This window comes from Vulpes vulpes, chromosome X (genome assembly GCF_048418805.1).
Source record: "Vulpes vulpes isolate BD-2025 chromosome X, VulVul3, whole genome shotgun sequence".
Taxonomy (NCBI): Eukaryota; Metazoa; Chordata; class Mammalia; order Carnivora; family Canidae; genus Vulpes; species Vulpes vulpes.
In genome coordinates this window covers 17,852,050-17,868,926 of record NC_132796.1, presented here as the reverse complement: position 1 = coordinate 17,868,926, position 16,877 = coordinate 17,852,050, and the positions used below count along the sequence as shown (strand labels likewise).

Genomic DNA, 16,877 nt, shown 5'->3' with positions numbered 1-16,877 from the left:
TAGTCCACCTAAAAGGACCTTGAGGGTCACCTGGGTGGCGGTTGGTTAATCATCAGATTCTTGATTTGGGCTCAGGTCATGACCTCAGGGTCATGAAATCAAGCCCTGCAACCGCTCCCTGCTGAGCAGGGAGTCTGCTTGAAATTCTCTCCTCCCTCTTCCCCTCCCTCCACTCACATGTGCGCATATGTACTCTCTCAAATAAATAAAATCTTTAAAAAAAAGAAGGATCTTGAAGGGCAGATGAAATTCTTCCATCCCAACAGTATTAACACATAATACCAAACAGTTCATACTATTTACCAGCACATAATACCAACTATTTCAACTATCATGATATAACTGACTTTATGTGTTTGCCTTTAAAATCAGTGTTTGTTGACCACCTGCATCCAAGCTGCTCATATATTCGAATCTGAATGGCTATAATGGCTCATTATTAATGAAATATACCTAATGTATACCTCTTTGACATACTGATTATTTGGGGCTGATTGTTTTTGAGAAGCTACAAACAAAGGAATCTCTCAAAACAGAGTCGAAGTTACCCTTTTGTGAGAGAAATTAGCATTTAGGAGGGAAATTTCCATTGTAAGAGTATCTTCCTCCCTGTATCAGGAAAAGGAGGATGAATCTCATCTCTAGAAACTTTGATCAATGGAGAAGAGCATGGACTTGAATCTGCAGAGTAACCTTACCTTTGTCTATGGTGCTTTTCCTGGTAACCTCCCAACACTGGCCTGCTCACCCCTGTGCCCACATCTTCTCATCTTCTTTTTCCTTAGCTGGGGATGGTAATTAAGGTGGTGTGGGCCATTTCTGGGAGTTCCTCAGTTTTCCTGGGTCTCTCCCTTATATACAGGAGGTATGCACATTTATTAAACTTGTTTTTCTCTCATTAATCTGTGCTTTATCACAGTGGGATCTCAAGAACCTAGAAGAGGGGATGCCTGGGTGGCTCAGCAGTTGAGGGTCTGCCTCCAGTTCAGGGCATGATCCTGGGTCTAGGGATCGAGTCCCACATCAGGCTCCTTGTGAGGAGCCTGCTTCTCCCTCTGTCTATGTCTCCACCTCTCTCTCTCTCTCTCTGTATCTCTCATGAATAAATAAATAAAATATTTTTTAAAAGAACCTAGAAGAGTAGAGGGATATTATTTTTTCCTACCCTACATTAGTTAATTGTGCCTAGATATTTTGCTTCATGGCATTTGTAAACTATAACTCATTGCAAAGAAAATACACACCAAAAACTCCCCACCATAGCTAAATCCCAAGCTCTGATTCAAAATTCACCCTCTCCTCCAGTGCAGTTGAAAAAAATGAAGAACAACACACTGGTGAAGGTTGAGGAGTCCTGTAATTCATGACCTCCAACTTCATCTAGACCATTACTGTCTCTGGACAACCATGCTTCCTCAGTTTACTTACTCTCCCACTGCCCTGGACAACTATTTCACACCTTCTCCTTTCTCTTCCAACCTTGAACCCCAACCTCTGTCCTCAAGTCAAGACTCATACACTACTGCCTCCCTGACATCTCCAACTGGAAGTCTGATAACCTCTCAAATTCAACATGGCCACAACTAACTTCCTGATCTCTCCCAAATCCAAATCTGGTTTCCCACAGCATTCCTCTTCTCAGTTAACAGCAACTCCATGCTTCCACTGAAATCAGACTCAAAGCTCTTATTCTCAGATCCCTCACTAAATCTGTCAGCAAATTATGTTGGTTCTACTTCAGAATGTATTCAGAATCCAACCCCTTTTCACAACTTCCAGGGCTACCACCTGGTCCAAGCCATCATCATCTGTCATCTGGTTCCTCCAATTGTCTTTTTTTTTTAAAGTAGGCTCCATGCCCAGCGTGGAGTCCAATGTGGGGCTTAAACTCACAACCCTGAGATCAAGACCTGAGCTAAGATCGGGAGTCAGACACTTAACCAACTTAGCCACCCAGGCCCCCCTTTCTTTCAACAGTCTTCTAATTAGTCTCCCTGCTTCTGTCCTTGACTCCCCGTAGTCTCTTCTCAGCATAGCAGCAGGGTGATCCTTTTAATATAAGTCAAGTCACATCAGGCTTCTGCTCAAAAGCCTGCATTAGCTCTCCACTGCTCTCAGGATAAAAGCCCACAATGGCCCATAAAACCTTACAGAACGCCACCATTCCTATTACTGCTCTCACTGCAGCACCTACTTCTTACCCCCACTCACTCTGCTCCAGCCACATGGACCTCCCTGCTATTGCTTAAGCACACCAAGGCCCCTCCCAGCCATAGAACCTCGCTATTCCTTTGGCCTGGAACACTCTTTCCACAGATAGCTGCCATATCTAATTCTCTCACATCCTTCAAATCTTTGCCAAATATCATCCTCACAATGAAGCTTTCCTTGACCACCCTATTTAATCCTACAACCTGCCCCACACACCTTCACCTTACAGCACTCCCAATTCCTCTCTACTCTGATCTCCTTTTTCTTTTTTCCAGGGTCCTTACAACATGCTTGCCTGTCCCCCCACCCATCAGAATATCAACTCAATGAGGTCGGAGATCTTTGCTCTGTTCTCAGCTGTGTCCCTAGTGCCTGGCATATAACAGGTGTTCAACAAGTGCTTGTTGAATAAATGAATGAAACTAAATCTCATGTTTTATTGATACATCTGGTTGGGCCATTATTGCCATTACAGCAACTACAAATCATAATAGATCATAGGTAAAGGAAATCTTATTACACTGCTCATTCCATTTTTGTAAATGCTCAGGAATTTCCAAAATAAAAGGATTTTTTAGGTTAACAAAAAAAAAAAAATAAACACAGAGCATTGTCTCTGAAATACGTGTCACACTTCTGAAGTTTCCAGAAAACAGCATAAGTAGGAAAAAACCCTGCATTTTATTTCTATCTCTAAACCATTTAATAGTTGTTAAATATATTACAAATTACTTCATCTCTTGGTCTCCAGTTTCCTCATCTCTCAAACAAAGAGGTCTGACTAGAAAACCTCTACCCTTTGTAATGACAACAGTCTAATATCTAATCATAAAATTATCAAGACCCTCTTTGTTCCTAAGCGTTGACTTCACACATTTAACTTCTACAGGAGAAATTCAGACTCTATGTGACATGATTTCATGCTTTTCTCATTTCTAACTTGTCTTAATTTAAATGACTATATTCTAGGTTTGAGTTTGTAGTTAATATTGTACTGCAGGGATTCCTCTCTGAAGCCAAATTATTATCTATCTAGATTGATGGTTTCAAGAGCTAGAAGGCTGCTATTGGCCTGCTGGCCGTGCCCATGCCAGACCTGGCAGCCCGCCATGGCTCTTACCAGCTGGGAAGCCGCACTTACCATCTCCTTCTTGTCTTCCTGGAAGTGTACATCCACAAACATTTTTCCCACGACATAAGGGAGGGCACTCTCGATAAAGTTTACACATTTGTCCCATTGAGGCAACAAAGTTGTGGTCCCCTGAATTACCTGTGGGAGATAATTGATCTAGATTGAGTTTCACTGGGGTAAAACCTATGGCTAAAAAAAATTCACACAACCTGAAGAAAACAGGCTAAAAAAACATTGCATACCCCAACCCATATATATGTGTCAGATGGTAGGGCCGACTGTGAAATCTGTCCTAATTCTGATTGTTCCTTGTTACCTTTAAAACTGAATGAAAATATTCTGATGGTGGAAAAGTATGTATTTATCCTTTCCTTTCAGTTTTCCCCATTAAATGAATGATTAGGACAATGGCATAGCGTTTCTACAGTTAGCCGGGAAATGAGTGGATGCTGTCCAAGTGTCTAGATAGTCTTTAAATATCTATTGGGAACTGAAGTTCCACTAGGAAAGGTCTAGTATCAAAGTGCATGCCCAGAGAAGGTTTCTTTGCTCTGGGTAGTACACTTCCAAGTCCAGAAACAACATGGTGCACTGTGAACAACCCAAGAAGCCTATTTACATCATAATGTAGCAAAGGACACACAAATAACCAAATACGAGATGCCTGGGTAGCTCAGCGATTGAGTGTCTGCCTTTAGCGCAGGGCGATCCTGGAATCCAGGATCAAGTCCCCACATCAGGCTCCTTGCATAGAGCCTGCTTTTCTCTCAGCCTGTGTCTCTGCCTCTCTCTCTCTCTCTCTCTCTGCATCTCTCATGAATAAATAAAATCTTAAAAAAAAAAAGTAACCACGTAAAAAACAGATGTAAATGTTTTCCCCATCTGTCCCAATTAAGCCATTACAAAAAAAACACAAACAAGGAGGTTCCAAAGCAGGACTTGGAAGGCTCAAAGGTTTACTCTTGGTGATGAAAGTAAAGAAGTAAATGGCGTCTAAAATGCCCTTGGAGGATGGAAGTTGAGAGCTCAAAGTGCAAACTGGAGGCAAGCAGCAAAGAAGAGGGACCTGAGCATGGTGCGGGGGGTGGGGGGTGCTGCTTGCACTGCGGCAGACCTGGACTGCTGGCACAGTGCAAATGGGCTCCACACTTAAATTCATCTGTGCTTCCTTCCCCCGCTTTCTGGCAACACGACCTCTTCTCAGACATAAGGAATCAATCTATTTTTTAAATCTCTAGAGAAAGAGATCCTACAACTGGCTTTGGCAATTCAATGTTATATTTAGCTCTTTACACTCAAGAAACATCTCCTCATACCTAACCTTCCAATTTTCACACACTACTTACACCATTCTCTCCTATTCTCTTCACAGTAGGGTTGAAAAGCAGCTGGGTACTATCTTTTATGTGATCCAGAGGAGTTTAAAAATATACACGCACATATATAAGTATATATGTAACATATAACATATGTTATATGTATAAAATCTACTTGTTTTGTAGCTTAACCCTTTGATATGACCTCAATAAATATAGCTGTTTTATACTGTTCTCTGTAAAGCTCAATAATCTAATGATTTTGAGGGCCAAAATATATTCAAAATAACTGTGTTACCCACCAAAAATTCCTGTACTCACCTGTTTCTCTAATAACCAAAACATCTGTTAAATGAAAGTACCGTTATAAAACTTGTCATTCACTTCTAATTGAGAGAAAAATAAATTGTAAATACATTTAAAATGAAAAAAAAAACAAAATCATTAGGTCCTCTATTAATGGGAGAATTATTCAGACAAAAGCTTGTGAAACAAAGCCAAATAACACCTGTGTAAGTGAGGGAGCGAAGATCAAAGAACCAGGTGAAGGGAAGAGAAGCAAAGTATTTCAGGCAGTTGAGCCAGGTCCCCAGGGAGACTAAGTTTAGGCCTCTTCAGCCTAGCAGAATTAGGATAAATTCAAAGACTGAATGAAAGTCGAGATAAAGTTAAAGACCAAATTCTATCCCTAAATTAAACATGAAACTTTACCATCTAATACATATATCATGCATATTTTGAATATTCTGAATCCTGAAAATGAAAAATAGTTACAAATATATCACTAAGATACATTAAAACTGTGATGACAGTGACCCAGTTAAAAACATTGGGGAAAATGGGAATAAGTTGATAAGAGGGAGCAAATGCAACAGGATAGTCCCAAATATTGCCCCAAATATCTTTATATGCCCTCATCAAAGTACAGTTTGAGTGTAATTTACAGTACATAAGATTTAACTTAATAAAAAGAAATAAATTAAAAAAATTAGAGCATGGGCTGCAAAACTCCCTCTGTCCCATCCATAAAGGTGATTTTTATTGGATTAGTTAATATACAGACTGTTTCGGCATGTAAAGATATCCAGTGATGTAACATTGCAATCTTCTTCAATCTTACCCGTGAGAATTCGAGCCACCTATACTGAAAGCGCCTGCTAAGGTTTGGAATTCTGGAATAAACCATCCTCCACACCAAATAGTTGGCAATGGTCCTGTTAGCAAAGAGAAATGCACATTTATTACAATTAGGTTGATATCCGATACTCTGCAGAGCACCTTGGGGAAAAGTGTTGGCAAAGCTCCATGGAGGGACCCCCTGCTCATACAAAACTGCAGAACTTGCACTTGAGAAATGACATAAGATGATACGATGTCAATAAGCTCAACCGAAATTGGCTTTTCACCACTTAATACAGATAGATGAAATGACGATTCCAGCCTGAGGCCTCAGTGTGAAAGTTTTGCTTCCCCTCTCAGGGCATGGAATCCACTGTTGCCTAGTTCTTTATGTCTAGAAACTGTCCATACCCTGGAATTATCAGGCGATTTCATAAAATGCAGATGAATTCTTACTTTTGGAAACAAACAGCAATATATTGGCCAATATCAATTATGTAGACTTGCACCTTGGTTCCGTACTTATATGAGCTTGAGCTTCTCATTTAAACTTGCTGATTTGATCTTTTCTTGTCAGACAACAAACAAGAATGATCCCTACCTTATAGGGTGGTTACTCTGAAGTTAAAATAAATAACAAAACCCTTGATAAAGGGTAAATTCCAGATTTTTTAAATTGTCATTAACTTCCAAACGTGTGAATAACCCCATACACTCATGTAGTGCCCATAACAGATATTGTTAAAAATCCATTACATTTTGTTAACTGTAACCTTTTTCCTTTTTTTATTTTTTTAAAGATTTTTATTTATTTATTCATGAGAGACAGAGAGAGAGAGAGGCAGAGACACAGGCAGAGGGAGAAGCAGGCTCCATGCAGGGAGCCTGATGTGGGACTCAATCCTGGGATTCCAGGATCATGCCCTGAGCCGAAGGCAGGCACTTAACCACTGAGCCACCCAGGGATCCCTGCCTTTTTCTACAAGCAAAAGATGCCCTGACCTCAGAAGGAAGTGTGATCTAATTTCTAACTCAATAGTGATGATGAATTTTTAATGACCCACCCCCTCCCAGTTGCACCATTACCATGGTAACTAATAACACACATTCCTGCAATGACTCTTGGGTCATCCGGCCATGTAAGATCCATGTGACACGATGATGGTATCTGGCCCATTAAGAACAACCAACTCTCTCATTTGCATGGTGCTCTAACCCAGGGGATGTGCACTCTCAGCAATTAAATACATTCCAGTACATACACCCAGCATTTATATAGTTATTTTAACTTATATGGAGAGTTAACAAAGTACTTACATATCAAGAATGCTTTTAACAAATATAGAAATAGGAGTTTCAAAAGATAAAATGAAATAAAGGTATTTTCCAAAGTTCAAACACTATTAGTTAATTCTTCAAAACACATTGTCCACAGAGGATGAGGTTACTACAACAATAACAGTGGATACAAATCCCCATTTCGTAGAGTGTTCTCGACTATTTCAAGACATTTTGAACATATTTTTGTCAGATCTGGTTAGACCACCATTGTTTTTCACCTTGTCAACTGGCTAACCAAGATAGCATACCAGACTGGGAGAAGGCTCACTTCTGCCATTTTTTCCTGATGTTCAGTTTGTTCTTACGTTATTAGTAATAGCTTCAATTTCGGTTTCTGTGGAAGAATTTTTTAAGCCACTTGTCCATTTTGTGGGGGTTAAACCACTTAATTCATAAATCTACAGTTATATAGTAAATGGCTGGAAATTATTTTTTAAGTATATCAACTGAAAACAAAACAGTGAGAGTGACAGCACCCATCCCCTCATGTGTGTCATACAGATCAAATGAAGGGTCCATGACCATCTATATAGGATTCAACAAAGCCTCATTCCTTTTTTCACTGGAAAAAATAAAGATCTATAAAAATTCTAAAATTTTCTTCTCAGACTCAGTGAATCATGTGGTGGTATGCACACCTCTCCTCAAGACCACCACTCTCATCAGCAAAGGCTAGTTCTCTTTTCAGGCTACTATAATAAATATGTGGTTGTAGGTCATTCCTTTGGATCTTCTGAGTTCATAGTCAGTGGATCTCCAACTTAGTAGGATCACTTGAGGAGTTTAAAAAGTCCAGATAAATGCCCAGGCCACTCCAGAGCAATTAGATCAGAATCTCTAGGATGGGACCCAGCATAAATACTGGGGTTTTTTTTTTTTTTCAATTTCCCCCAGCTAAGTCTAACATGCAAACAAGTTGGAGAACCAGTGTAATAAGCAATGGAGGGTAGACCACATAGAAGCGGGTCTAAAGGCTCTGTGCTTTTTCCCTAAGCTACACAGTGATAAATTAATGCCTCTAATTCAGCAAAGATTTCCCAGCCAGTCAAAAGTCCCCAAATGCTTCATGGAAATATGTGGGTACGAACAAAGAATAGTGTGTGAGGCCTTCGTGGGCAAGGCATTACTAAGACGATAGCAAAACAAGACCTCTGAGAGCTGGAAGATGGAATGCGGGGAAGCTCGCACAGCAAGACAATGGCACTGATGAGCTGCTCCAGTGTGTTATAAATATACTGACAGAACGCTGGGGAGCACAGCTTTGGAGTGCTAATATTACCAAGCCAGAAACAGATCTGACCATAATGAGTGAATCACTGCCACTTAATGCTCAGATATATCAAAAAACAAAACAAAAATCATATTCAGCAATAGTCCTTGAAAATAACACATAATATCTTTTTTTTCAGAAAGCATTTTCAGCAGTATGGTAATTTCCCCAAATGGCAATAAATAAAGCAGAGGAAGGCAAAACATCTCAGGAGAGAACCCACCATTAAGAGAGCAACGTGAAATCATTTCCCAAAGCCTCTGGGAAGTTTTTTTTTTTTTTTCTTTAAAGAAACCCTTGCTGCCCCTTGTCAATTAGTGACAGCTTACGTTTGTTTGCGATTCAAGAGATCATTAAGTACCTTTTTTTGATGCTCATGACAATGCCATGGGATGGTTATTATTATCCTCATTATCAGGTGAGGAAAACGAAGGTCAGAGTTCAAGGGACTTGCAAGTATGTGGCAAATCCAGAACATTTGGTCTTCAGATTCCAGAGCTTGCATATGCTCCTTTACGTCAAACTACCTGAGGAAAGCCAAAAAGGTTCTCCTCAAAGGTTCCCAAAGCTAAAGAGATCTTCCTAAATCTTAGAGACTACTCAATGGTACATCTAAGGCAGTGGTCCCCAAAGTGTGTCCCTGAACCAGCAGCTTCAGCAACACCTGAGAACTTGTTAGAAAATTCCTAGGCCTCACCCCAGATCTAATCAATCAGAACTATGAGATTGGACTCAGCAGTCAATTTTAACGAGCCCTTCAGGGAATGCTGATGCTTGTCAGGTTTGAGAACCACTGGTGTAGGAAAACTCTATCTCCTTTCTACACACACAGCTAAACTAGGAATTTCTAAATCCCAGATCAGGGCTTCTTAAACTTTAGTGTGTATGTGAATCCCCTGAGGATCTTACCAAATGGCAGATTAGGATTCAGTAGGTCTGGAGTGGAGCGTGATTTCTGCATTTCTAGCAAGCTCTCAAGCCAGGCCTATACTAGTCTCCATGGGTCATACTTTGAACATAAAAAAGACCCAGATCACCCTCAGCAGCACTGCACTCTGTAACAGGTCCATGTAACAGCACATTTTTCAGGTAAGCCTCTAGGAGTGTATGTCTAACAAGAATCACCTCACTTTAATGTACACTGTGCTTGCTTTATATTAAAATAAAACTGAAGACAGAAAAGATCACAGAGGCTTGGTAAAATGTCCGAGGGTTTGCTTTAGGCCACGCCACTTAAAAAAAAAAAGTACTGATGTAGATGATCTGCACAAGGCCAGGCCCTGGCAGGAAGAAGACCCCAAGCAAAATCTGCCTACCCTCACCCTTCCTCAGCCTCTCCCATCCTCCCATTTTGCTCCTCAGACCAAATCAGACTATCAGAGGCATCTGGAAGTCAGGAGAGGGGGAAGAGCTGAGGAGAGGATGGAAAGGGAGCATCTAAAGCACCTCCCAACCAGGGACATGCTAGTAAATGTTTCACAACTGGCTTTCCAAGGGGGGGTGGGGGGACAAGCAAATGTGATTGTAGCATTAGCCCATTTCCATGGCGTGAATATTCCCATTTCAAACGGTTCACATGAGATCACTCAACAGGGAGTTCGGAAGGGACATGCATAACTTGAGGAGCAGGGCCTATCACTGCGTCTCACAGGCCAACTCCTCCTGGGCACAGGCGGCCTCCAGCTTGTGCCTCCAAATGGCCCTGCCTGGCCACCCTCTGTCTGCAACTGCAGGGGCCGATGCAGTCTCTGCAACCACCTCGGCTCTCATTGCTCTAGTTTTGTGCCCTGCACCGCCACCTGCCAGGGGGTCAGGGCCACTGCCCCCACAAGAAAAGCCAGCTATCACCAGGCAGCGGCCACGGCACAAGACGGGGAGCAGAGGTCAAGCGATGAGCAGCTGCTACCAACCAACCCAGGACGGTTCTGTAACCTTGGAAAGGTCAGAGGAACTATCTGCAAAACTAGCTGTGAAATGTCGGAAAGGGGTCTCTTTTCCATACAGGCACATGCGTGCAAGAGACAGGTTGTAGAAATGAGGGTGACTCAGCTTAATCTCAGCCGCACTCCCCTCTTCAAGGCATGTCCTGGGGCAGTCACTCTACCTCAGCTGCTTCATCTAGGAAGTGGGAACAACAGTGGTTTTCTTGTTTTAAAGACCATAGGTAACTGTTAGCCATAATGGTGATTAACATGAGTAGGTCTTCAAACCCAGTGAGCCCCCCCAAAAAAAACTAGCTGAAAGATTCCCCTGGGGTGCTTGTTAAAATTCAGATTGCAGCGCCTCACCCCAGAACTACAGTTTCCGCCTCTATGGAGGAGGGGCCTTGGAATCAGTATTTTTACCAAGGGCCTGAGGTGGTGCTGCTGGCATTACTGGTCCATGGAGCACACTTTGTTGCTTCCGTTTTTTTTTTTTTTTAAGTTTTATTTAAATTCTAGTCAGTTGACATAGAGTGTAATATTGGCACAGAGCACACTCTGAAGAGCAAGGCTCTACCCCCACACATACACTTATCTACCTCTAGAGTCAATTTTCACTTAGAAAATTTTTATAGAATCACTGCTTATCCCCAAATGGTAGAATTTTAAGTAAATTTATTATTTCTTCTCTTTTCTGTGTGCTTTCCACAATGAACATGTATTGCTTTCATCATAAAATATCATTTTAAAAGGAAAAGCAGCTCTTTAAGTGTTACCATAGGTAGGGATGGATGCTACATTTTATTTCTAGGACTATTGCAGGAGTTTTTTTTTTTTTTTATTTTAAACACAACTCCCGGCAAGATAGCCCTAAGTCCAAATACGAAAATGTGGTTTTTAATTATGGTCTGGCAACTAGCGTAGTAAACTGCCTCTGTAAAGCTACTTGACCTTTCTGTGCTTCATTTTCTGTAGGCAAATCTGAATGGCTTCATGAAGATGTAAAATTCTCTTTCGTGGGCATTTTTAGGATCCTCTTGTTTGTAGTGCTTAAGTAGCAAAGCAACCAATTCTAATACATTCTTTAAAATAAGAAAAACCACAGGGTGCCTGGGTGGCTCAGTCCCTTGAGCATCTGCCTTCTGCTCAGGTCCTGATCCCTGGGCTCCAGGATTGAGCCTCTCCACAGGGAGTCTGCTTCTCCCTCTGCCCCTCCCCCCATTACTGCTTTCTTTCTCCCTCACCTGCTCACTCTCTCTGAATAAATAAAACTCTTTTTAAAATAATAATAAATAAATAAAATAAGTAAAATCAGAGGTGCCTGGGTGGCTCAGTCGGTTACGGTTAAGCAGTTAAGCCTCTGACTCTTGATTTTGGCTCAGGTCCTGATCTCAGGGTGGTGGGATTCTGTGCTCTGTGCAGAACCTGCTTGTCCCTCTCCCTCTTCTCCTCCCCTTGCCACCAGCCCCACTTGTGCTCCCCTTCTCTCTCAAATAAATAGATAAAATCTTCAAACAAGTGAAAAATAAGAAAAAACAGTTCCTGAAATTGTTTCATCAGTACAATTTTCCCACGGCCCCAGAGTACTCTTATCCAACACAGGAACTTCAGTATATTGCAACAAAGTGACTTATTGGCTAAAAAGAAACGGGGGGGGGGGGGGGGAGACCAGCAAAGGACCAAGAATGAACTGGAAAAAAAAGAGATGTTCATACAGAAATCTCAGAAAATAACATCATTATATAACTAGTTCCTTAGAGTGGGAAACAATTTAGGCTTTCAGAGAGAAAAATATGAAGACCAGAAATAAGGGGCCAAAACACTGTGTATTTGCTGCTATCACAGCAAGTAAATGACAGCAGACGATGATTTTAGCCAATTTGTCACAAAGGGCACCACGATTTTCCCCCGAAGACTCTTTTGAGGTAACTTTCTTTAACAACAGTTCTCCAAGGATGTGAGAGGGAAGGCCTTATAATTGAAAAGGAAAAACAAAAGTCACAGTAAAATGCACAAGAAAGCTCTTACTTCTTCCTCTCCGAGCCTAATATCCTAAATAAATCCTTAAAGTACTGCGGGACACGGACGACCACGTTCTCTGAGGGGCCAATGTCTTTCAGGCCTGGGTAGAGTCTGGTATCGATGACCTTCTTGATATAGCCCAGCCAGTCAAACTGAGGAGAGAAGGACAAACACAGTGAGGAAACATCTGCTGGGCAGCGAGCAAGGAGAAAGGCAAGTAGAGGTGGCTGGACATACGCCACTGCTTGTCATTTCTGGCCAAACACTTAGAGACGTCACTGCTCAAATCTAGAAAAGAAATGACTTGTCACTGCTGCCCAGACCTACGACCTGCATCACAGACTTCCTGTGCCCGTGCCTTCTGTACCATCTGCCCCCCAACAGCACACTCCCTCCTGCCCTCCGCAGCACTCCCCCCTCCACCCCGCTCCCCTTCATTCTCTCCCTTTCCCCCCCATTCTCCTTCCTCCCACTTCCCTCCCTCTGGTGCTTGCCCTCACCCGCCCCTCGACCCCCTGCACTCATTCACTCACCTATACACACAGATGCCCCAGTACAGGGGACACTACTGGTCCCCACTCTGGGGCAGCTTTTCTTACGCAGGGGAAAACTAGGAGCAACAAAGAGGAATATGCGACCCCTCCCCCAGAGCATCAGTCTCTTGGCAGTTTTTAACTGGCTACCCCAAAGTCATTTCCAGCCTTTTTCTTCTTTTTTCCTCCCTTGCCTGCATCCACTATTAAAATGGAAAACCAGTCACTCACTTGCAGCTTCCCCTGTAGGCAGGGATGGCCACAGGGCCCCAATCCTACTCTAGACAGAAAGGGAAGACATCTAAGAATATGCTGGAAAGGCTTTGGGGTTTTTCCTGGTACAAGAGACAGACAGGACTATCACTGGCCCTTCCCTTTCTTCCTGGTTGATGGCAGATGTGATATGGGGAGCTGCGGAAACCACCATACAACCCTGAGTCATCAAACAGGAAGCCAAAAAGCCAACACACTGAAGAGAGTGGAGTGGAAAGGATGAGAACCTGAGTCTCTGACACCACAAACAGCAAAAGCAACACCCACAGCCACCTACAGCTAGACTTTTGTTATGTTAGAAAATGGGCTTCAAGTTTCTAAGCCACTCTTGGAAAGGTTCTCTGTTCCCTACAGGAGAAAGTATCCTAATGCACAGACAATGGATATTTTCTGTGGAGACTGACAAACATGATGATAACCAACCAGTAAGAGTGACAGTCGGTTTTCCACAGGCAAAAATTTACACACGGATGACAGACGATCACTTGTAAAATGACCAGTTAAGATAACATTTCCTAGATCATTTTCACCAACCTGGGGAATCATAGCACTCAGCTGGGAAATGTTCATTTTGTTGTACATGGCCTCACTGGTTCGGTTTTCATGTGGAATCATTATCTGTTGGAAAGAGGCTTTGGTTATTTTTTTTTCAAATGAACCACTTCTTGATGCATGACTACTTTCTCTTTGTGCCAAAACATCTGCCTAGTATCATAAAGTTCTTCAAGATTTTGAACTTGAGAGAGACGGGACAAGTTCACAGGACAGTGCTGAACTTGAGAGAGAGAGAGAAAAAAAAAGACATCACTTTAGACAAAATTAAGATTAGGACAAATAAAAAGAACCTTTCCTGTCTTGTTCAGTGTGAAAAACACTGCCCTCAGTACAAAAATAACTTTCTAAATCCCTTCCTCACCTATAATGTGGATGGACAAAAATCTATTACGGGCTCAGGTCTGACAGCCAAAGTGAGATTAGGCAACTGAGACAAACATCCCACCTTCACCGTCTTTGGTATCCAGATAATGACCCTAATAGCTCAGGAACCACGGGCCATCCCTTCATCCCTTGGGGCACATTTTCACTAAAGAGCACTAGACTATCTGGATACCACTGCCAACTGTGATCATTCTGTCAACAGCTGATTACCTCCCCTCCCCTCTTCCCTCTGCTTTCTCTGGCCTTGAGACACCACCCCTCCCACCCCCCACCCCCATCACCACTGCTCGGGGAATGAGTCCCGTTCCCACTCGAATACATATTTCCAAGTCTGCATCTCCAGCCTTGACTCCTGACGCTCTTTCTAATCCCAATATCCATGCTCTTGGCCACTGTGCCAACACCAAATCTAAGCGATGCTGATTCTAGGAAAAGGAGCGATGATTATCTTCCTCAAGGGCCATCTTAATCACTTCCATGGATAGCAAGTAGCTCCCCATACCCCTAAATCACACCGTACTTTTAAGGCCCTCTGTCATCTGATTCCCTTCCATTAAACTTGCCACCTTCTACCTCACACCTCACACAGGACTCTCCTACGCTGGCTCCCATCGGCCATCAATGCTCCCAGAGTTTGAACTATGATTCAAGACTTTGCCCAAGATTCATTTTCTCTGTCGAGCCTTTCCAATTAAACTGTACTTGGCTCCACTCACAAGGGCCACTCCATCAACATGACCGCCCCTTGTGCACACTTCTTTCTAGCTGGCATTGATCAAATGCACACTTCCATGGCTGTATTTACAAGGACCTTTTTGTGCTTCGCTAGGTTGTCCTGTCTCTCTCTAGCTTCAGAAAGTTTCCCTGGCACTATGTGTTCCACAATTTTCAATGACCTCGGGGTGTAAAGGATGGAGGTAAGAGTTAACCAGTTGGCCAAAAATCCAAGCACCACAGATTTTTCAAGACAAAAGCACACAGGGCTGAGTAATAGACATCTGCCCCCGTTTTCTAAAGGCTTCAGTGCCCTCAGCTTCTCCCCCTCACCCTACACAGGAGAGACTTCATGAATCTTACTAACAGCCTCCTGGCTCTATCTGAATCATTGCCTCAGAGAATGTCCACACTCCTCCCTCCCTCTACTAGGGCTCACAGCCCCGAATTGAAGCCCTTTGGCCTCAGAGCTGTTTTCAGCTCTCTGCCAACTACTTCCCCCCACCCCATGGATTTGTCACTTCATTTAGCCTCTCAACAATTCCCAGTCTTGCCTCAGCCCAGCTGTTTTTAGTTCCCTTTTTGGTCCGAATCCCTTGGCCTTCCCCTGCTATATCAGAGCTTCGGTCCAAATTAGAGCTCTGGGTCTCCTATTTGCCTGCGAAGGGAATCCAGATGGCCTCTAGACATGGCTTAGAGGCCCAGTCTTTGCCTCCAGAACATCTGCAGCAGTGTTCACACAGTCTTCAAAGGTGACATGCACGAATGAACTTTCTGCTCGGCAAGTAGGAGTTTGGATAGAGGTATGTATGTACATCACTGCAGCTGAGAGAAACTAATTCCTCCTGACCCTCATCAATCATTCCTACTCCATACCTCAACACCCTACCACCACTCTGCCAAACACAAAACCACCCAACACCTGGACTCACATGCAACGAAGGATTTTTACCAAATTCTGTTAGAAAAGACTACCAGCCCATATGCAAGACTTTCTTGATAAAAGTATCATTTTTTTCCCACCACAAGGTATCCCCACAAGCAGATTTCACATTTGTTCTCTCTGGTCCTGAGAATGTATAGGGATTTTATACTTTGGTTCTTCTACAAAAGAAGGGATATTCTGAACAAAGGGACCCAGTGAGTATTTCTCATTATTCTCCCTCAAGTTTACTTCTTAGATCTCTACCATGAGCCTGAACTCAAGACGACTTACAGACTTCCCAAAGCCCCGACCTTAGCTCATACTGCCCCTGAGGGGGGAGTATAAAGAGGAAACTAGATTAAAAATGACCTTCCACTCTAGCCAAATCAATATGGATTTAGTAACTAACTGTTTAGGAACCACACAGAAGGTTTTTTAGGAAAATAGAATCAAAGGGTGTCCCTGATGCTGCTCTCTGGCCACAGCCTATGGACCTTCTCCCTGTTACTGCCCAGGGGGACATTCTGAGTTCTACAGGACAATGCCACAGAATGCAATTTATATATATATTTTCACTCAGGATATATTTCTTTTAAAATAAGGAAAAGAAAGAAGGTGATTTTCCATGAAGACTTACCTCGGCTATCTTACTTTCCAGTCTAAGCACTGATTTCATGTCATGCTCCGCTCGGGAGCTATTAGCTCCCAAAAGCACAGCCGTATCCACCATGAACTTGTAAAGGGCATCCCGATACTATAAGAGATAAAGAAGCAAGTGACCATGACAAGAACCTATTAGAAAGTATGTTCAGGGACAGAGAAGAGCAACAACAGCAGGTGGAAATAAACGCTCTTGGTTTCCACTCTATACTCAAAGTATGGTTCAGGCATCAGGCAAAGCCACCCGCCCGCCTCCACTTTGGGAGAAAGAGGAGTGCCAGCTACTTGGGTATTGTTTCCATGACAGACAGACACCAGCCACCAAGGATCAAGAGAACTAGTTTTCTGGCAACCAGTGATCTTATAGATACATGAACGTCACCAAATGAGCCCAGAACAGAAAGTTAAAGGTCAGACTCCTCTTTCCAGGCAAGTGAGGTTTTAATAAAATAATGGGAAAGAACTGTTGCTAAAAGCAGGAGGCATGATCCATGAAGACT

At 42.7% G+C, this 16,877-nt stretch overlaps 1 protein-coding gene across 3 annotated transcripts in view; it reads right to left on the bottom strand.

Moving 5' to 3' along the window:
* PHEX (phosphate regulating endopeptidase X-linked) overlaps positions 1 to 16,877 on the bottom strand; it is a 209,195-nt gene that overhangs the window by 135,140 nt on the left and 57,178 nt on the right. For all 3 annotated transcript variants that reach the window (XM_072744476.1, XM_025997451.2, XM_072744477.1), the window contains 5 exons: positions 16,355 to 16,471; positions 13,674 to 13,757; positions 12,340 to 12,485; positions 5,780 to 5,873; positions 3,353 to 3,481 (listed from right to left, as the gene is read on the bottom strand). In XM_072744476.1, the coding sequence (XP_072600577.1) occupies positions 3,353 to 3,481; positions 5,780 to 5,873; positions 12,340 to 12,485; positions 13,674 to 13,757; positions 16,355 to 16,471 (570 nt within the window). The remainder of the gene's footprint in view (positions 1 to 3,352; positions 3,482 to 5,779; positions 5,874 to 12,339; positions 12,486 to 13,673; positions 13,758 to 16,354; positions 16,472 to 16,877) is intronic.